This window comes from Varanus komodoensis, unplaced genomic scaffold (assembly GCF_004798865.1).
Source record: "Varanus komodoensis strain SLA01 unplaced genomic scaffold, ASM479886v1 scaffold3, whole genome shotgun sequence".
Lineage (NCBI taxonomy): Eukaryota > Metazoa > Chordata > Lepidosauria > Squamata > Varanidae > Varanus > Varanus komodoensis.
In genome coordinates, this window is record NW_025335761.1 from 3,630,119 (window position 1) to 3,652,633 (window position 22,515).

Below are 22,515 nucleotides of genomic sequence, written 5' to 3' on the forward strand. Positions count from 1 at the left end.
AAGGAGAGTCAAATAATTACATTTTATGACTCAAAGGAAGAGGACTCTTTCTTTTCCTTTTCCTTCTTTTTCTTTTTCTCCTCTTGCTAAAACTAGATAATGGAAACTCGGTATTTTTTATTCTGCTTCCTTTCTTAATCACAGTGGTGCTTTTATGTCTGGGTGGCTATAAAAACTTGTTTCATGTTTATGAAAATCAGTCATGATAAAATTTTGTCATTGGGATATTTTATTTCATTTAAGGGTCATGGCAAACTGTCTTTTTTATCCCATGCTGTGTGCTCTTATAAATGCTTAATATGGTTTGTTTTTGATGGAATATGCTTGATATTTGTGGAAAAAGCAATATTAGCTAAATAAGTTATTTGATTCGTTCACAGATCATGATTTTAGAAGGAACTAGCAGAATGAATCTTAATTCTGTCACAAATCTCCTCCATGAACAATCGTCCTGGACAGATGGATATCCCACATGTAATGGTAGGATGAGTTCACCAGTGTGATCTATGAATGGAGATTAGGTGTATGTCTTTCTCTTGCCATTATCTGATTTGTAGTCTCTTCTAAACATTAATGGAAAATGTTTTCACTAGAATTTTACTGTGCCTTTTTAAAATAGTTTTGCACCAGCAGAATGAGATCTGGTATAATCATCATTAGGTATGAAGCCTTAATTGTGATTCTTTGCAGTCACCCATTCATTTCCTTGAAGATTTAAAAGTATTAAGTTGCTTTCCTCAAAGATTATATCAGCAGCAGCTGTCACCATCCAAAATACACCCAAGTAAACTCCTCATACTAATCTACTGCTGGCATCAGGAAAGATAATTGCTGCCCCTTGAAATTCTCCATTCCAGTTCTCACTGTCTTGATTTATAAGGCCTGGTAGTTGTTGGCAATGATACTAAGGATGCTACCTGTGGCCAGAAGAAATGTTGGGTGGGGTAGAAACCTCTTCATTTGCTGTAATGAGAGAAATACCCAGTGGATTTCAAATAGGTCACAAATGTAGGACATTCTCAGTCAGGTGCACTTCTTGGTAAATGCTAAACAATTAGAGTAAAAGTGGTAGCACTAACTTCTGTGCATAGAAATGTGATCGTATTAGGGTTTCAAAGCCCAGAAGTTGATCCAATTTATAAAATACTTTCCTTAACTCTAAAGGAGGATGCTATACTGTGCTAAAGTCTGGTTGCACAATCATTAAGGGGCTTCCTTCCTGTGATGCCATCATGCAGATACATTTGCCTAAGTAGAAAAATAAAAACCTATTTACTTTAATAAGGTATTCCTTATTATTTTCAAATTACTGTTTTAATTTCCTGTCTGTTCTCTTAACCATATCAAGAGTTACAGAAGTGTGAAAAGTTATAAAGGACTCTGCCTACGGATTGTTCTTTAGTGAGTTAAAAATTTATGGGTAAAACATGACAATTAAGAGGCATGTGAGGTATAAGAACATAAGAAAAGCTATGCTGGATCAGACTTAAGATCTATCTAGTCCAGCACTCCATACACATAATGTCAAAGGATCCCTCAAGCAGGAGAGAGTAGAATAATATTAGAGTTGGAAGGAGTTACTGAAGGAGTTACTGCCTGTGCCATTTCCACATGTGGTGACCCACCCATTTCCAGCTTAGCAGAGGTGACTTGACATGCTAGCTTGATGTATAGCTATTCAGGAAGGCACTGATGGGTGCAAGACCTCTGTCTGCCCAAGCTTGCCAGCAACTGGTGCGTGCGGGCACGCCACCTCTGGAACAGGAAGACGCACTGAGCTGGCAAGACTTGTAGCCACTGATAGCCTCTCCTCCATGAATCTGTCTGATTCCCTTTTGAAGCTGTAAAATTTGTGGCCATCACCACTTTCCATGGCAATGAATTCCATAGTTTTACTACAGGTAGTGTGAAGAAGCATTTCCCTTTATCTGTCCAAAACCTTCCTCCAATCAGCTTAATAGGATGACCCCAGTTTCCAGTGTCATGAGAGAGGGAGAAAAATCTCTCCCATTCCACTTTCTAAACATCATGCATTATTTTAAACATCTCTATCATATTCCCTACGCTTTTTAGTAAGTTAAACGGTTGTAGCTGCTCCATCCTGTTCTAGCCTCTGGTTCATTTTTGTTGCTTATCTCTGTTCTTTTTCCAACTCAGTAGTATCCTTTTTCAGATAACGTGACCAAAGCAGAACACAATTTTTTAAGTGTGGTTGTACCAAAGATTTGTATAAGGAGAGTACCATCTTGATAGTTTTATTTTCTATACTGTTCTTAATTATGCATAGCAAGGAGTTTGCCTTTTTCACACCAGCTGTGAAAGTTAATGACATAGTTAATGAAGGCTAAAATACAATTATGCGTAATATAATTTGGCCTTTGTTGTTCTTAGGAATTAACATTTTCTTCTCTTGTGAAATTGTTGATTCAGTTTAGTTTTAGTTTTGCATATTTTATTGTGAAATAATGATGCATGTCTATGTGTCTGTAACTTGCATGTTTTGTCTGAGTGATCATTCTCAACCAGCCACATATCCCCTATGCTACAGTTTTGTGCTGGGATGTTGGAACTCTTTCAGCCCTAGGCCTGATTCCATTTCAGAGAAGCTTTGAGACTGCATTTCAAATGTGGGTAGGGCTGAAGGCAGAAATGGAAGGACCAAAAGTTCCCAATGTATATTTAGCATAAAACCATTGGTGACAATAACTAACCTTAGAAGAAATATGCCAGCCTTTTAGAATGGGGGATAAACTGCAAGAAATCTAGGAAACCATCAAATGATCAAGGGTTGGAGAAAGGAGCATGGGCCTTGGAGGAGCTGAGAAATGACAGTTTGGAACCTCAGGTAACCAAGGCATGATGATGACAATTATGAATGCCTACTTAACTCTGTAGAAAGGGGAACTAGATATTTGGTTAATGGATTAATAGAGGAACAGAGAGGAAAATTATTTGCCTGTCTCATTTAACATATTTGGATATGTAATGTTCACAAGATATAGAAAGGATGGATTATTTCTTATGTGAAATGCGGTACAGAATAAGATCCTTGGTCCTTCCTACAGTGAAGTTAGCTAAAAAGAGAACTTGTATATTTACAGGTTGCCTATCTCCATGTCCCTGTGCTGAATTTCTTTCAAATTTCCCAACAACTCAGGAATGCAGCTGCTATTTTATTTTACTGCATGATAAAGAATTGAGACCATGAAGTAATTAGCTCATTTATTTATTTACTTTTGCATTTACATGCCACTCCCTCCTCCTAATGGAGTCTCTGGGCAGCTTACAATATTTAAAATAACATGCTCATTAGAACAATAAAAATGATCCAGTGCAATAAGAGCATTAAATAGTTAATATCAGGCAACAATAAATAGGTCATTATGATAAAATAGAGTAAAATCTACTGTTGAAGTCACTCACTTCAGAACTTCCACTGCTTTCTGAGGAAGAGTTGTGAAGGATAGCTAGTGATGGATCTCATCAGAACATGGGCGACACGTCATTCTGTATCCCCTGCTTAGCAGTTTCATGAAAAATATTAAACAATAGGAGACAAAATAAGACACTTGCAGAATATATCCGTCCAAATCACATGAGATGGAAAAGCTATCTTTCAAAATTACCTTCTAAAAGGAATGGTGAAAACAACCTGCATCCCCCATCCAGTCCTATTCTGATAAAGCAGTGCTCCAGTCATACAGGATTCTATTGTATGTCAACACCATATGTTTTGTGGGTTTGTGAGACTTTAAGCCCTCAAAACATTTTAGCCTACAACTCCCATCATCCCTTACCATAGGCTAAGCTGGCAAGAGCTTATGGGAGTTCCAGTTCAAACATCTGGAGGGCCACAAGTTGCACATTTCTACTTCAGGGTCTCTATGTCTCTCAGACCCTTTTGCCTTCTTAGTTTCCAGTTATAACATGAGAAAAGCATGTGTTGATTTTGAAGGGGAGAAAATTGCTGCTCTGAATACAGGTAGCGTTCTATTCCTCATGTTTTGAACTGCAGCTCACATCAGCCCCTCCTGGCCTGGGCATGGGGCAGGGATGCTGGGAATTTCAGTCAAAACAACTGGAGAGCCCCTGGTTGGCTGTAGAACAGGCAGAGAGGGGCAGTACTACAATCTCAGACAGCCATTTAGCCATGTAGTAAGACTGACTGGCTTTCATTGTGATTTAAATAGCAGATGTGCATATTAGCTCAGCCTCAGTCTTGTCCTTCCCACCATGTTTGAGTGACATTTCTGTTTTTAAAAGCACAGCATTAATGTGCATGCATTTATCCATCCATCCATCCATCCATCTTATTGATTTCATAAGGAACTCATTGAGGAGTAAAAAAAACTGCTCCAAGTGCTGGAGAATTGTGATACCACTGAGACCAGCTAACCAGTGCCACCATCAGCAAACCCCTACTTCACAATGCTTCAGAGCATAAGCTCACAGCATGCAAAACTTATTTATTTATTTATTTATTTAAACATTTTTATGCCGCCCCATTCACCGAAGCCTCGGGGTGGCTTACAACAATAAGTTAAAAAAAATAATTCTAATATTAAATTAAAAAATATAAACATTAAATTAAAATACAAAAACACCAATCTAATTACATGCAAATTACATGCAAAAACTGCTCTAGAATGAATAATTAGTCTGCAGTTTCCAGACATGTAAGAAGAAAACTTCTGTTCCTACAGGTATACACTGCTGCAGTGCAGGCTACACGTTACTCTGCTTTTGCTAATATCTCACTGTCTTCCACTTGGCTTCTGAGTACTGCTCAAAGTGCTGATGTTGACTTTTACAGCCCTAAACCAACCTTCCCTGATGTGGTCCCTCTAACTGTTTAGGAATTCCTCTCCTATCAGCCCCAACCAGCACAGCCAATGGTCAGATATACTGGGAGTTGTAGTCCAAAGCAGCTGGAAGGAATCAGGTTGTGGAAGTACTCTAAATGATCAGGGATTAGGAATTTTCATGGAATCGGGCCATCAAGCCAGTACTGCTGACACCAGCTGGCAGTGGCTTTCCAGGGTTTTAGGAAGGATTCTGGAGCTGTGCAGAATGGACCTGGGACTTTTTGCATGCAAAGCATCCATACCTGAACATTTTTTCCCCTCAGTTTCTGCTTTGGGATCCTCAGTCTTGAGCAGTTACTGGGCTCAGGCGTTTTTTCAGTGATCCTGAGAGAATGGAGCACCATTCTAGGACTGGTTTTGTGAGCTGTGGTCTGAAGGCTTTGCTTCTACTTTTGCTTTTAGTTGCTCAGGGCACTTGCCTTTGCCTCCTCTGCTGGTGTTCTGCTCCTTAATTAGCTCTTCTTACTCCTGTTTCTGCTGTTTGGTGATTGTGTTTTAGTTTTTACGATTTTTTTCTGCATCGGTGGTTTTAAGTCTTTGGATAGAAAATGCAGGATAGAAATGTTTTAATATGCAAATAAAAGAATAGTGTCTCATTTGACTAATATCATTCAGGAAATATTTGATGATAAATGATACAGCAAAGAACCAAATCTTTTCTTGCAGCACCAGGCAGTTTTTTTGGAACTCAGTGGCATGAAATTCAGCCTCAATATTGGACCAAATATCAGGTCTGGGAATGGCTCCAGCATCTCCTGGATACCAACCAGCTCGATGCCAACTGCATTCCTTTCCAGGAGTTTGATATTAGCGGGGACCACCTGTGCAACATGACTTTGCAAGATTTCACTCGGGCAGCTGGCACTGCCGGACACCTTCTTTACACCAACCTGCAACATCTGAAGTGGAATGGTAAATAAACACTGAAGTATATGCTGCCACTCCCATTTTTGGGTACCCATATATTATGCTGGAATACAATTCGGATCACTTCTAGCCAGCTTGACCAATAGTCAAAGCTAATAATACTTGCAATTCAACTGCATCTGGGAGCCTGGGGTAGGGAAATCTGGGATCAGGATTTCTAAACAGGTGAAACGCAGTTGTAAATTTCATTGAGAAAAGTAGGTATAAAGAGGAGGGAAAAACTTCACTATTTAATATTTCCTTTACAACCTATGAGTCACAGAGAATATATGCAGAGTGTTGGAACAACCAGCCTGTTAATGGAGCCATGAAATAACTGTGAACAGAACCTGTTTCTAAAAGCTTGACAACGTTATACCTCTTTGTTCCCTCCAGAATTACATTCCAGATATGCTGAAATAGCTGTTGAGTTTGTGGCATCTTTTTCATATGGTGATCAGAGATATATCAAATCTTTAATATGGCTGAAGATCAAAGCCACACTTGTACCACAGCAACACAAATTGGCCAGCAAATCTCTGAGCAGCAAATTGATTGTCCATAGGCCATGTTACCTAAGTCTTGGGTCATTTATTGGCTCAAGTAAATAGGTGGATACTATCTTGGATGTGTAGAGCTATAGATGAGAATGAATGGAGAGCACACTGTGTTTCAAAATATGAAACACATATTTGTATAAGTTTCAAACCCTTGTTAAACTGTGACTCATCCATTTGTGAAAATGGATATATAGTTAGAATATTGGATAAGATGATTATTATGTTGAATAGTTAAGAGTTTTCCCACACATTAAAACTTACACTCACATCTGCTTTTCTCTCAAATTTCTCCCATGAATAATATTCCAATTATTGGAGAAATACTTCTTTAAAATGTTTGCTAGTGAGTTAGATATGGATGTGCCAAGGAACTAGGAGAAAGGTATTCTAATGGAGACTCTTTTCCTATTCTACTCTAATGAAATTACCAGCACAGCTGTTAGCACTGATTCCTGCCAGCAGAATCAATTAGCTGCTTTGGCAGTATACTTTTGAAGTCCTGCATTTCTGCATAGTAAGTTGTACTTCCATTTTTTTCTGTTGCAGGTCAATGTGGAAGTGAACTGTACCCATCACACAATGTCATTGTTAAGGCAGAGCAAACAGGTAGGTTACAGTGGTGATCTTGGCATCCCAAACACCTCTAAATAGGAATGAACAATTTTTTAAATTATAGTTTTCTACTGCCTTTCTGAAGCCAACTGTAGTGATTTACATAAATTTCAAAAAAACTAGTAAAAAGTTTTTAAACTTGTAAATCATAACTTTTTTAAAGGAAAATGTTTGTCTAGAAATAATTAATGAACTAACTTGATAGCTCGCTAACCAACATAAACTGACAGACTAAACATCAAAGGAGCAGCAAAGCCCATGTAAATGTTACCAAAAATACTAAATTACTGAATATAAATAATATGCAATCAGCCTTAAAAAAATGAAGCCTCACTGATAGATTCCCATCTGTGGAATGCACTCCCCAGAGAGGTCCACCTGGTGCCATTGTTATTTGTTTTTTGGCACCGGGCTAAGACCTTTTTATTTAAACAATATTTTAACAATGTTTAATATTATCTATAGGTTTTTACTTCCAGCCAGAATGAATCGGGGTTTTTAATTTGTGTAATTTGTATTTTTTGTATTTGTATTGGGCACTATGTTGTCTATTTATGTTTATTTATGTAAGCCATCCTGAAGTGCTAAGCGATGGGACGGCATATAAAAACTCCAAACAAACAGACAAACAAACAGACAAACAACTTACAATGACTGAAAGCAAAGGGGGTGCTCATATCTCACTGACATGAAAAGGGACCTACACATGCGTTGCATTAGCTCAATTGTGGAATGAATTTGCTTATGTTTCAATAAAGCTAATCATGTTAAAATGTTTTTTCTAAATGGAAATAATGTACTCATTTGGTAATTCATACAAATGAGAAAGGTAGAACATAGAAAATGAACCAATGCTACAAAAGATTATTACAGTGTTACAAAACTGCTAAGCTGTTTTTCCTAGAACTTTTATACGTATCACATAGCATAATGCAAACTAGGTCCCCCTTTTCATTTTATCTTTTTACTGGCTAAAACCATTGCTTGGCTTGCAGAAAATCTCAGATTAGATTTCTCTCATCTCCCCTTAAAGGAAAGGCATAGGTGGTTGAAAGGAACTTTGCGTGACACCCTGGAAAGCTGCTGCCAGTTAGATGGTCCAACACTCCTAATAAATGTAGCTAAACTCAGGCATCTTTTTCTCACAGAAATTATAATAGTGCTGCTAGTAGTATAAGGAAATGCATGAGTGTTTACAGTTAGAAAGGCAGGTAATTGATGCTAGCATTGACAAACTAGGTTGCAAAAGGAGTTTGATGATTAATGGCTGGGAACTTTTTGGCCTTTTGGATCAGTACCTATTTGGCTGCAAATTCAGTCCATGTTTGTTCAAAATACTGGGAGATTTGTCCCTGACTTCAGGGCAATGTAGGCTGCACTCCCAACTTGCGGATGAACTAAAAAAAAAAAAAAATCCATCATGAGACTACTCTTTTATCTCTTCTTAAAGGATATCATGTATCAATGGTATAGTAACGATGACATGAAAGCTTGTAATTGTCCTGTGCTAAATAGATGGCTTATATTGCTGCTTCTATAGTGCAGCACTGGAAAAACAAAAACTCATCCTAGTCCCACTTGGGTGAGGCTTGTTTTTAGAGAAAACAATGGATAGTTGAGGTGTATAAACAACTAAAGGGTGTGTACTTGTTGCATGGACATAGGTTTGGGATGCCCAAACATGTAGCTGGTAAGAAAAAGATTGGCTGAATTCCTATGTCATAATTCTTAGCTAAGTGCGATGATTTAGTAAGTCATTCATTTTCAATCACAATCACATTTATTGTTGTAAGAGACAATCCTCTCCCCAAACATGTTTTTTTGAAATACAAACAAAAACAAAATTCTCCTAAAAAGTAACATGTATTCGTATAGATGGATTAGATGTTGAATAACAATACCTGAGTCTAGCTCCTTGTAGTCAGTGAGACATCCAAATGTCTGCTTGCTCTGGATTGTGCTTATTGTAGGTTTAAACTGTTTATTCTGAATATAAAGCATTTTTTAAAAATCGGACTGAAAATATTCTTTTACTAAGATTGCTTTTTGTTGTGCATTTTTCTTATATTGTTTAAGATCCATCTGTAATGGCATCCTGGAAAGAAGACAATTATTTCTACAATAGTGGATATGGTGGCACAGTAGGTAACTAACACAACAACCAAAGAAATATCTTTTGGAATGACACTGATATTTTTGTAAGACATCCCATTAAGTTATACTCTTTCTTTCTGATTCCTCAGAATTAGTGGACAGCAAAGCCTATTGTCGAGCACAGATTTCAGTCAATGCTGCTAATTATCATCCAATTGGTAAGAATTTCTAAAGTCTTATTAAGTCCAGATGCCTCAGAATAAGAAGGCCAAATCACACCATCAGTTTTGCTGACCTTATCACATTATCATGGTGTGCACATTTATTCCAGTTTTGGGACTGTTTCGATGGTTTAAACTTCAGATTGTGGATCCAATGTGATCCAATGAATGGAATGAGACTCCACCTCCATTCTCCACATTTAATGACCTTAATATATGAGGACAGTGACATATATAAAATGCCATGAGCCTGACCTGGGTCTGGGATATCTTGGTCCTACTCACAACACTTAACCACAACGCCACTGTGAATGTTGATGATCGCAGCATCCTGTGATTACTTGCAGGTGTGAATGAATCATCAGGATCAAACAGCATAGTTAAAAATTGAATACCACTTCTGGCCATCTCAAGTGAAATGTTTTGTAGAGGGATCAATTCACACTTTAAATCGGGAGCCTTCAAGTGCTGCATAATTGAGTGATCAGAAATGAAAGGTTCACATGCACATCTGAACCAGTGTTATGCAGAGCAAAGCAAAGAACGTATGATCACTATGACTATACTTATAACCATTGCTATATCTAACCCTTTTTTCATCATGGCTACATTCGGTCTGACTAAAATAAATGTATACCCTGAATAGAAATAATTTGCAACAAGTCCACACTGGTACTGTATAGCTTTTAAAATGTTAAGTAGGAAGAATTACTTTGAATCTTCATGGTGGCTGCTCCATTGGATCAGTTAATTTATTAATTTTGCTTTATTCATACCCTGGCTTTCTACCAAACAAATGGTGAAAATACATGATTGAATCACCACATGGTTTTGAGTCATTTGGTTTCAAACACTGAAAATTGTGCAAAAAATGCATTAGCGCTTAGATATAAGATCAGTTATCTGCTTCCTCCAGGCACTTAAAAAAATGTCTGTAGTGGGTTTCTTTTGGTAGGTAACAAGTGTTTTGACTTAAGGGCCATTTTGAAAATGTTCAGAGACTGCTCCTCTGAACATGGCCTGTTTTTTTTTTTTTTTTCATGTTTCCCAATAATTTTGCATTAATTGCATTCTACAGCCCTGTGCTATGTGAGGAAATTTCCAGGGCAGCCATTTTATCACAGATGACATGATGCAACACCATGACCTTTGATGTAAGGGAGGAAGCTAGAAAATGTCGTGTGGGTTGGAGTGGGTTTCAAATAAATGAGTGTTTGAATGGTATAGGGGAGTGGTATACTTAGTTTTCAAGTTTTATTGATGAACAGTACAAACAATTCTGCACAAATGTAAAAGATTGATTGATGGTGGCCAAAAAAACAGTGAGAAATTCTTTGCTGAGAACAAATAAAAAAGAAATGGAGTTGGAGGGAAATGTGGAGAGTAGATAATGATGATGAATTTCTATACTACCCATAGCTGAAGCCTCTGTGTGATGTACAATAAAATATAAAAATAATAAAATACAGTAGATGAAACAGTAAGAAGTAAAAAATAATTTAAAGTAAATTAAAAGAGCAGTATAGGTCACAAGGGACCAAAAATGCCAATCTATTAATAGGTACATGTGCAATGCAACTTTTTTATTCTGGACAGCCTCCTTACAGTACAGATATCCATGCAAGTAAAAATTCAACAAGTGTACCTGGTCATCCTGCCCTCTCCTGCAACAAAACCCCCATGGAGATGCAGTGATGAAAAACTAGTACCTCTGATCTTTGATTTGCTCTTTAACAAGCAAAGCTTTGTCTGTTCATTTCTGCACCATGCATTCTTTAATTTTTTCATCTCTTGCAACTGTTCTGGGCACAGAATCCCTGCCAGTCTGCAGGGTGAGGGAGATGGAAACCCTGTCCCTAAATAGGCAGTTAGCAGTATGGATAGAAAACTGGGTACATGTGTGCTGATTTACAGCAGCTGTATAGCCTGCTTTTCCTCAGTCTTCAAACAAATGAGCTCAGCAGCTGATATTTTTCTTTTCTTTCGCTGTCCGCCCATTCTCATAAAATGACTGCCAGCTCTTCAAATCCCTCTGACAGTAGCGAGGTTCAGTCAAGTTCCCTTTGTGGTGAACTCTCACTAGTTGATCCTAGAAGAAGGGTTGGCACACCAAGGGCACAGCATGTTGTAAAAACCAAATTTGTATATTCTGTGAAAAGGGGTGACTGACTCCTGAATCATATGCAAATATCAGCCATTTCCCTCTCTCTCAGGTTTTGCAAGGCACCTTTGTTAATACATCTTTTTTTGTTGCATTTGTCAAGGCACAGCCTTTGAAAGATCCTCATTTTTTAAACATCTCTTTCTGTGAAATGATAAGCCAATGTTTTTGCAGGCATAAAATATTACCAATTAATTACAAATTCTCTGAGAAGCAGGGAGAATAGTCCTTTCCTTACATTATACTAGAACTACTGACAAACCAGCATGGCAACTGCCATATCCAACAGATGCTCAGCCCAGGAGGAATGAGAGAAATTGCACAAGGGGTCAACACCCACACTGGCATTAAAAGAACAGCCATGGTTACAGTGTCCCCAAAAATGCCACAGCACCCACCAATCAGTGACTACGTTGGAGACAACTCCCACACACAAAGGCAGCCATTAAGCTCACGGCAACAGGGATGTTCCTCTAGCACACAGACCTGCATCATCACCACACAAACAAACATGACTGCATGTCACCCTGGGTCCACCAGTCCAGTGGCACAGCTAGCTATAACATTATTATTCCTCGTCTCTAAGCATTTCTACAGGCCATTGTTGGAGTCCCCTCATGCCCTTCACAACCACTAATTTTGGAGCAGAGAAAGGAGGAAGGACAAGAGACACCACGCAGCTTCCTGAAATTCAAGAAACTTCTAGAGAAGAGGAGGAGCCCTTGAGTGGAAGCCCCTGAACATGCAACATAGCCAGACACACACACATTTATATACTTCTGTCGCATCTCTCTTACCCACCATTTCCCCTCATAGAAGACTTGCTCCAGATTTCTGGATACTCTCCCATTCACTTTTCCAACTCTACAGCATCTTTTTTGAGCTGCACTAAACCAGCACTGGACACAGCATTCCCAATGTGGTCACGACATGCTACACCATATTTTTTGTTTTGTCATGGACATGTGGACCAGGGTGGTCCACATCAACTCTACTTGCGCCTTGCCATGTCCTCTGAAATCAGTGGGAGAGAAGCTTCATGTGCCAGGTGGGGGGGGGCTGATGGAGCTGGTCCAGTCAGAGTAATCTTGGGTGGGGCGGCTGTGGATTGAAGAGCGCTTCTCCCTTGTGCTGTCTTTGCTGGTGGAACACTCCTGCCTGCAGAATGTTCTGCTACATCAGTCACGGTGGCAACTTTTCTGATGTTCTGCCTGCATAATGGACTTCCATAGATCATACCAATCCTCAAGCAGTGAAACTCAGCACAGGATTGCAACTTGATTTGGAAAGAAAGAACAAAATAGCCAACTAATTCAAAAGCAGCAAGCATTTCCCTCCAGGAGCAGGGATAATACAAAATAACATGAGGTAGCAAATGGGCTTTAAGATGTGTTTATCTAGAATCTTAATGGCGTAATTTAAATTCTCAGGATAACTGTTTTCAGAACAAAAATTCACAATGGCCCTAGGTTTAATGGTGGGGTGGCCTCGGGACAAGTTTAAATACCAAGGTTTAATTTGTTTGTGTGGCTTTCCCACCGGCTCAGCAGTTTCACAGGAGGAGGATGTGTTCTGAGTTTGGTCAAGAAGAAAAGGACAGCTATAATTAGCTGGTCTTGACTTGTGAGTAAAGGACTCCCATTGCATGCTTTCCTCTCCTGCTCCAGTTTGCAGCCATTTTACTGGCATGCTTATCAGTGTTGCAACAAAACTGTTCAGACAAGTTTGTAGAGAGAAGCTGGTAGTTACTGTAAGTCATTTGCACATGCAAATCACTAATTTTCATTGATAGCTATGGTGACTGTTTATGCATGCACGTAGGTGGAAGAATGTGTGTGGGCTTTAAGTCTCTGTGGCACTAACCTGCAAGGTTAAACAACACAGGTTTCTGGGAAGTGGTGATGTTGCACTGATAAATGGAAAAACTGGCTGCCAGGTGTCAATTAGACACATATTATGACTTTCTTTTTTCTCCATTGCTATAAATTAAGGATCCAGATCTTTGCTTAGGCAATAAATCTTGAGTAGAGGGAACTTTTTAGCTTTCATTGGTTCAGAATTGCTAGCACTCAGAAATCCCACTGCCTTCCCCCCTCCCGCACCATCACCCCACCCAGGATAAAGGTTGCATGACTTGGAAAAGAGGAGAAAGCATGTCGCTATAAGTCTGGCAGTAAAATATCTGGTTCCAGCTGCCAAGAAATCTTAATCATGTTTGGCTGGTAGTCCTGCAGACTGTTCGGCTTCTTCTTGAAAACAATGCTTGCTAGATGGTTGTGTTCAGACAGGGAGATGTATGTTATACTGATGCTGCTACATGCACGCATACATACATTCATGGTAGAGGGGAAAGGTCATTCCTTAAAGACAAATGCTCTAGCACATTTTGGTGAAGAATGGCTAACATAGGATTCTGTATAAGGTGTGGCTGGATTAGCTCTTCGTTGAATCTGATTTTACTTTTGACGAAGGAAACTTTTTGGCCCTTCCTCATATTATGGGAACTTAGATTACTCAGTGAGGTTGACTGGCAGTAGATTGTGGGCTGAGAAAAGAAAACATTTATCCACGCATTGTGCAATTGACTGCAATCCTCTGGTGGCACTTGCGCCCTGATAAGCACAGCTGGCCCGGCCCTACCATTAGGCAGTGAAAATTTGTGTCTTTAGGATGAGTGAATATCTTGCAACTATCACTGAGATACTGTTTTGAAGTATTTGTTGTCAAAGGTGATTTGCTAATATTTACTGGGTTGTCTGCCATTCTCCCATGATAAGTCTGCCTAGTGCAAATTCTACCTGTAGTGAAAAGGTCTTGTCCAAACTCATTTTAAAAAATTTGCACCATTTTGATAAGGTTGAGCATTTGGAGTGGTGGCAAACTGACTTATGAGAGTTTGAAGCTTATCACTTAGAACTATTTGCTGCTCCTTTATATAATTATTTTTATGAAAAGCATAAGTATTAATTCAACCTTGGATAAAATCTTTGCTAGCTCTCAGTGCAACATGAGTTGGTTGTACCCTCAGTGATTTCAAAATACTCTTGTAGTTCAGCATGACTCTGATTTTTAAAAGACTCGTGATTTAACAAGGAATGATTAAGGCATCAAAAATGATGAGGTTTGGGGTTGTTCATAAGCAGCAGGTCCAAACAAACTGGGATATGGTCTGATATTACCAATGTTTCAATCGTACACTCTGAGTTGATATAACAATGATGTGTAAACAAAAAAGAGACAATTATGGGAAACAGAAGATATAAATATATAGTCTCTCTCATCTGGGCGCAGTATTCTACGTTGTTCTATCTGGCCAAATTTTGCCATGTAGGCCTAAACTGCTAATCTCACCATTGCTCTCCTGTTGGTAGCTGGGGACTTCCTGTCCATGAAGAGATCTAAGACCTCATTAAGTACCCACCCCCACAATCTCATAATCTCATGCATTGTCAAACAGTTTGTTATGACAGTAATGAAACACGCCTATAGAATCATTATTAGGCCCATACACATTAATCAAAGGAATTACTTTCTCATGATGCTTTCCAACTGGAAATAAAACCCAAGCATCAGATTCGATAAACAGATTTTGAACTGAAAACAAGAATTATTTATGAATTAAAACTGCTATTTCCTTGAACTTGATTGAAGTACCTGTTACATAGTCCTCTTCCACCAGATAGCTTGTCAGCAGATGTGTATCTGTTGCCATCACATGTGCTTCCAGTAAAAAACCCACATCAGTAGACAACATATGTTGTCATTTTAGCAGGAAGTCATCAAAGGCCCCAGAGTTGAAACCTGGCATCTCGAAGTAGGGCTAGGAATGGCACCTTACATGAAACTATACACAGCTATATCCAGTCATGAAGACTGTACTGCACTAGAGTACAGTACTATAGACAATAGTAGAGTGGCCTAAGGTCTGACTTAGTCTAAGGCAGCTTCCTATGTTCCTGATTCACTAAGATAAAATGTGGTCTTGGCTACAAGCATAGACTTAAAAACCAACCAACCAATGTAGGGAGGATAGAGCTGTGTCAGCTAAATGGAACTCTCATGTCCATAAATCTATGCCAACGCTATTGGCTACCAGTTGAGTACCTTCAATATGGAACTCTAGATCGAGTTGCATGATAGTTTTATTTGCATAGACCCCAAATGTCTGTTCCAGCAAACAGAAAAATAAAAGAATCTTTGTTCCAACAATCCGCTTCTCCATAAACAGAGCTGCAACACTCTGGTCCAAGGTACTGATGAAGTTGGAAGTAGTCACATGATAGGATGTTACACGATTTCCATATTGCCCAGATAATGCATCTGTTAAGATCATGCCCTTGAACAGCTGCAATTTTCCTGAATTTTGATGCTTGAATGAACATGGAAGGCCCTTAACAAAACATGATAACCAAAAAGTTTAATACAATATGATTACATTTAACAAGTTTATGACTCCAATTTTCTGACAGGCAAACTTGAAATTGAAAATATGAAACTCAATGAAAAAGAAAGGAACATATATTAAGATACACACTCCATTTAGAAGGGTAAAAATTCACACAGAAGCATTTCAACATACATTTTAAAAACATGTTTATCCCATTAAAGTAATATTGTGAAGCATGTATTTATGAAATATTATGAAATGCTGATTATTTTTTCAAGAAATATAGAACCATGAGAATCTACAGAATTCTGATATAGTGTTTATCATAATATATATTAAGCATAAAACTCCAATAGACTTCTAAACTTGTAAATTTAGTATATGATTGTTATTCAGGTATCTTCTGAGGTCTTAGTAGCAGTCAGTAATGGCTCCTTCCCATTCTTACTGGAATCAGTCTAAATGCTTGCATTTGTTCTTTTGTCCTCTGCCAAATGATTGTCTTGCTGATTTCTGCAAATGCGCAGAAAATGCACACAAGAGCTCTAGGAACATGTAATTATTAAAATATCCTATCGCATAGGAAGTCAAACATACTGTTCTCTGCCTCAAATAAGTCCTTAGAAAAGAATATTATTCCATATATTGTCCTAGAGAACAGCTGGATGAGGGAAAACCCTAGGAAAGCTGGATTTCAGAATGAGTTAATTTTTAGCTTGACTTATACATTGGCCTGCAATTTCTAAAATGCTAGTCTAAACCAAAAAAGTTACTAAATAATCCATGGAGTCATCTTGCTCCTACAGCCCCTGCAGTGGTACAAGCCAAATTTCTACAAGAATTATCTGCTAGGAAAAAGTTAAACCTGCTGAATTTCTGCCTGTCATGCACCTAGAGAGAGTACTGGATTCTCTGTCCATCACAAGGAACTGAGCAGGTCTTCACATTATGTGGTACAAGGCTGGTGGGCTGGCAAAACCCAAAAACAGTAATGATAGGGTAAAATGAAGACAAAGAATAAGGCTGATCTCAGAGACAGAAGCAGTCAACTGTGCTCCTATATTAAGCCCAAATATAGGGGAAAGTGACCATGATAATGGTAACTATCTTGGATGAAAAGAAGAGTAAGCAAATTTGTACAGGAAACCTGATTTGGTACCTTTTAGTCATGGCAGCTGGATATAAACTCCATGTTCATGAAGAAGGGTTGATGCCCCTTTGCACTCTATTTGTGTCCTTTCTGGAGGCATGTGATTAAGCACTGCTGGAAACCTCAAAGTCAACTTCAAAGTCAGCATGGATCACCTTCAGACCCACCTCTTTTAAACAATATCTGTCAAATTGCTGGGCGTCAACTGTCTGACTTGACACCTTGAGATATGCTTTTCTTTCCCTTTCTATGTCAAAAACACAAACCATTCTCAAACCACCAACCTGTCTTGTACTGCCAATTTTCAGATCCATTTGTTGTGCTGTTTTCTGAGTAGTTGCCGTGTATTCTCTCTCACCTCCCCTGCACCCTATTTCTGGTGGACTGCAGCTTGAGAATGGCTGCCTTTTAATACACGTCGATATTGGTTAATTTAGTGTTTAAATGAAATAAAGGATCCAATAATCCAGTTTGGGCAGGAGTGTGACTGGGAAGAGGGATAGGAAGTTTATACTTATTGAGTCAGTTGCTTTGCCTTGTCTGTTCGATCAATTTTGTCCTTCCCTGGAGTAGAGGCTCCTATGTTGGATGCTCTGGTCCTTTTTTGACTTGGCTACTGTAATGTGCTATCTAGTTAGTGCTCATTAAACAGCTTTTGGGAATTTTGAAAGGCAGCAGCATAGCTTGCAGTTGTGTAGATGTGCCTTATTGTGTAATCACAATAAGGTAATCACCTGCAAAATGGATTTGGGTGTGTAGGTACAAGAACTGATTCCCTTTTGTGTTACAGAAGATTCTTCAGATGTGAAAAAGTTACCACAAGATCACCCTGCAAAATCCCACAAAAAACACAGTAAGTCAGCCACTATAGAGCTATTTCAATAAAAGGGCGTAAGTACTGGCATCTTCTCTGCATACAGTTCACACTGTATGGGCAAAGATTGGGTTGCTCATGCAGACCTGGCCTCCACCATCCTATCTGCTGCTGGCCCTGGTTCTATGCTGTTGGCATGTAGGGGACATGTCCACAGGTAACTATACGTAGGCTTTTCCAGTGAGTGGGAATCCTGTACAATCCACTTTCCTCTTCTGTAGACATACCAATTGTAGGGAACACAATTGGAAGCCCCGCTCCCTCTCTTCATGTGTGAAAGAACTCCGGAACAGGGCTAGAGAAGGGGCTGACTCAGGCAACTGGTGTTGAGTGCCATGAAAGGGCAGCATATTGTTACTTTTTCATTTAAATTATAATGTTTGTGGCCTCAGGGAGAAACACTTGTAGATTTCAAATGAATTGACCACTTTGTGGTTCTATGTACTTTGCCTTGCCTTGGGGGTTAGTGATGGTGGTTGCAATTTGCTGCTCATCTCTGGCAACAAAATGCCTCAGGCCAGCATAAATTACAGAGGATTGAAATTATATAATTATGTATTACATTCTGACTTGAACAGACGTTATGTCCCAGACCATCATTCCCATGAGGAAGACATCCAAAAGTCTGAAACCAAGCTGAGAGTTCTTCCCAGAATGTGCCATTTTTGAACTGACCCTTTTACTATCTCAGCTTAAAGTAGGCAGGTGAAATGGAAATGTAATGTGGCTTTCAAAAAACAACATCAGATATGAGCTTGCTTTGCTGTTAGTGAGAACTTTAGCTTATAAAAGCAAACCTTGGATTGTCATGGATTCATTCTTCCATTGATGAAAACGTTACTGATAGAGATCTAGAAGGTGAATTATATTGCAGCTGTAAAAATGCACAGTTTGGACAGAAATAGTCATCATTTGAGGACAAACATGATGAAATCTATTCATGATAGAATCCTGCATCATTATCAAAGATTCCTGAGCAGATTTAGCAATCATGAAATGAGAGGGGAGGTCCTTTTAAAGATCAGTAAAGGTTTAAAGAATGGAAAGTGGAGAGCAGGAGTAGATGGTTGATCACTCTGTGAACAGAAACCTGGGCTAGATGGACCCACGGGTCTGAGGCACATAGCTCCACCTGCTCTTATTTCACAAAATTTTCAGTGTTGAAATTGGAAAGGGAGCATGAAAGGACCAGGTGGGACCAGTGGCAGTGACCATACAGGAAGAGGGAATGGCTGTAATAGTTACAATGTGTGTGCAGAAACAGTGCAGATAAAACTTTTCAGATGAGAAGCACAGAGGGAACTAGATAGCTATTCATAATAAAAATGGCATGACAGTTCTTTCCAGGTTATCTTGATGGAATGACCTGAAAACTATCATTTCAGAGTAAATGCAATTTTCGCGGACATACACACACACACGAGAAGGCGAACATTTTAGATTTCTTTCCTTGTCTTGATGTCAGCTTATGCACGCAAGATGGAAAGGTGAATTGCTCCTCCTAACAGCATCAACAGTTGCTCAAATATAACTTTCCTTCTTTAAATAGTATTAGGATTTCTCTTTAAGATACAGAAATACATAGGGTTTTTCCCCTTTAGATCAAAATATTTTTTTTTCTTTTTAACACCATGTTTATTTAGCTCCTCGAGGGACCCACTTGTGGGAATTTATCCGAGACATTCTTCTACATCCAGAGAAGAATCCAGGTTTGATAAAATGGGAAGACCGATCAGAAGGCATCTTCAGATTCTTAAAATCGGAGGCAGTGGCTCAGCTGTGGGGAAAGAAGAAGAACAACAGCAGCATGACTTATGAGAAACTGAGCCGTGCCATGAGGTAATAAGGAGTGAGAACGTTTTGGCTTAGACAGACAATAAGGTTAGTTCGTGGCCTGTATGCCACATAAAACAAGATAACTGGCTGAAATCCCAGGGGACTGAATCGTGTGTAAACTAAAAAAAGTTTAATGTATTAATTGGTAAAAATGTGATATAATTTTTTGTATAATTTCTTCCTGAGGTTTTTCTGTCCTGAGTGAAAGTAAGGTAATATGGCTAGATGCAAAATCTAGGACCACCACTGGAAGCCCCAGTTCTGTAAATAACATCTTAAAGTAATAAGTAATTATTACTATATTCTCTCCTGTCTTCATATAAACAGAAGGTTCTGTCTTTTCTAAGTTTGCAGAACTGCGGAGCCAACTGTGGGTTGTGCCCAATATTGTCACTCTGCTGACAAAAGCGATCCCATCAGTGGAATTGAGGATGGGCTCCTCCTCTCTCTGCCCCACAGCCACTACCCCAGAAGGCTAGGAAACCCTTCAGAACAGGTTTTTAGGCAGCACAGACAGCTGCAGTGGGGATGATAGAGTAAGAAATCTAATAATTGAATTTAATCCTATGATACGTATTTTGTCTTTGACTGCCACAACTTCTGTGCGCATGACCTGCCACAAGTCCTCCTGGAATATCAAATCTTGGATCATGATAATCTACATGTTTACCATTGCCATTTCTGCTTAATGTAATAATCACAGTACTGTACTTTGCATAATCCATTCCTTAAGGGCAGAATCCTATGGAGATGAGCATAAGCTTCCAAACTTGGAGACATTGTTCATCCAATGCAGAGCAGGATGAGTGTGGCCTCCACACCCTTTTGCTTTGCATTTTTACTTGACAGTCATGTTTAGCCATCAAGCTGGAGCATCTTGGCAGGGGAGAGAAGGACTCCTCATATCCTGATCCTTCTCGTGTCCTCCTTAGTGCCACACTATTCCGCTTTCCAAGGTTGTTTTCCTGACATCCGAGACCAGGTGGCACAGTTCTTTCTGTGCTGCCTGTGGAGAGTGGGCTCAGAGCTCTGATTTCCCATAGAGTGCAGTCTCTATATCCTGAAATCTGAAAATCCCAGATTGTAGGATTGTTCGTTCCTAAGTGAAATACTTTGCATGAATACTCCTTAACAGCTGAGCTGCACAGGGACCTTTGGTCACTTCTGCTGTAATTATGTGCATGGAACTTTCAGTTTGTTTGTTTTTTCTTGATGAGGATAATCCAGGGGTGCAGTGGTACAAGCTATACAGCCTTATGCGTAAGAGTTGGGTGTTCCTGGGCGAATGTGGGTTTGCACTCTTTAGAAGCAGGGCTGGATCTGAATTATTTGTGGAATAGGCCTTAGTGTGCTTTAACAATCCCTTAATTTCCTAAGCCCAATTCCAGAGTGATCGAAGGGGGGAAGCTCACCTATCACTGCGTTCATCTAACATCACCTGTCTATTTTTCTGATACATCTTTTTTCATTACTTGTTTTTAACAGATATTATTACAAAAGAGAAATTCTTGAGCGTGTAGATGGTCGGAGACTGGTATATAAATTTGGAAAGAATGCCCGTGGCTGGAGAGAAAATGAAAACTAAAGGCACAATGACAACTAATTAGCACTACCTGGAACTTCTAGTGGATGTAAATATTTTAAAGACTATTTTCTTCTATTTATGTACAAAAAATGTGGGGTAACGGGGAGGTGGAAATCGGCTCCTAAAGGGAAGAAGGAAGACTATTATTTGTTGATGTTAATATTATTTTATTTGGCATATGTCCTTCTATGGGGAAAAATGTACAGTTTTATGTGACCTATAACAATGCTGTATAGTTGTATTTGGGGATATATTTGCCTTTCTTGTGAAGACTTTAAAAAATGTATTCCAGGATAAATGTGATTTATAATAATGCTGTGAGAGATATATGTAATGGGAGGAAATCATAAGGGCATTAGTTTTTACTCTGGAGCCTGAAAGTAAGCTATTCTGCTTTCTGAATGAGGGAAATGTGGATTTATGTGTATCCTTTATCTCAGTGTATGGGTTGTATGAGGAGATCCTTCATGTCTTTCACTGTAAAGGTGGTTGAATAGTAAGAAACAGCCAGCAAGTTACACATGTGATTTATGGCTTTAATAGGATACTTCTTATTGTGCTTTTTAACATGGACTTGGTCTCTTTGCTGTGACTCTCACTTTAGGAAAGGATTGAACAGCTCATTCTTGCCTTAGGGAAGATGGATAAATTGAAATAAGTATCCTGGAATACAAGGAGTTGTGATTTATTTCAACTTAATCCATGAAAAGTTTTTGGAATGGATTTCTAAACAGTGAATCCCAGTGAAATGTGGATTGGTTTGCTTAGTTTAATGAACTTGGTGACCAGTTTAGAATGCATGGATATGTTCTGGAAGAAATCATACTTCACTATGACTTGGTTCATACCATGATATTCTAGGGAGTCCCCAGTTATCAAATTCACACATGAGAGTAACCACAGGCACAATCTTACATATATTTAGACATTAGAAGTTCTACAATTCCCAGAATGCCCCAGCCAGCATGGAACCGTGCGCTAAAACCATTGCTGTGCCATAGCATCCTTGAAAAAGTCTGTTTTGTGCTGAACGTGTTGTCTACACCAGAGGTGGGCAACTTGTAGTCTTCCAGATAGTTTGGTCTGCGGGTCCCTGATTCCTTATCATGGCCTATAGAGGTTTGGGCTAATGGCAGTTGCAGGCTGAAATATCTGGAGGACCACAAGCTGGTCACTGACTGGCAGTAGCTCTCTGGGATTCCAGCCAGGAATCTTTCCCTGCTCCATTTGAGCAGGCCAGGCAGTGGGACTTTTTGCACCTCAA

General features: G+C 39.1%; 1 protein-coding gene across 5 annotated transcripts; it reads left to right on the top strand.

The window, feature by feature from the left end:
• The first annotated feature begins 383 nt into the window (after window positions 1-383).
• On the top strand, window positions 384-21,251 carry EHF (ETS homologous factor). 5 transcript variants are annotated; one of them, XM_044436546.1, is made up of 8 exons: window positions 384-489; window positions 5,538-5,777; window positions 6,878-6,937; window positions 9,020-9,088; window positions 9,187-9,255; window positions 17,747-17,809; window positions 19,474-19,669; window positions 21,152-21,251. In XM_044436546.1, the coding sequence occupies exons 1-8, from the start codon at window positions 384-386 to the stop codon at window positions 21,249-21,251; spliced, it is 903 nt and encodes a 300-aa protein (XP_044292481.1). The 5 variants fall into 5 exon arrangements, with proteins under 5 accessions (XP_044292481.1, XP_044292482.1, XP_044292483.1 ...); XM_044436547.1 differs by having other exon boundaries at window positions 384-480; window positions 5,532-5,777; XM_044436548.1 differs by having other exon boundaries at window positions 384-480; window positions 5,532-5,777; window positions 17,750-17,809.
• The last annotated feature ends 1,264 nt before the right edge of the window (window positions 21,252-22,515 follow it).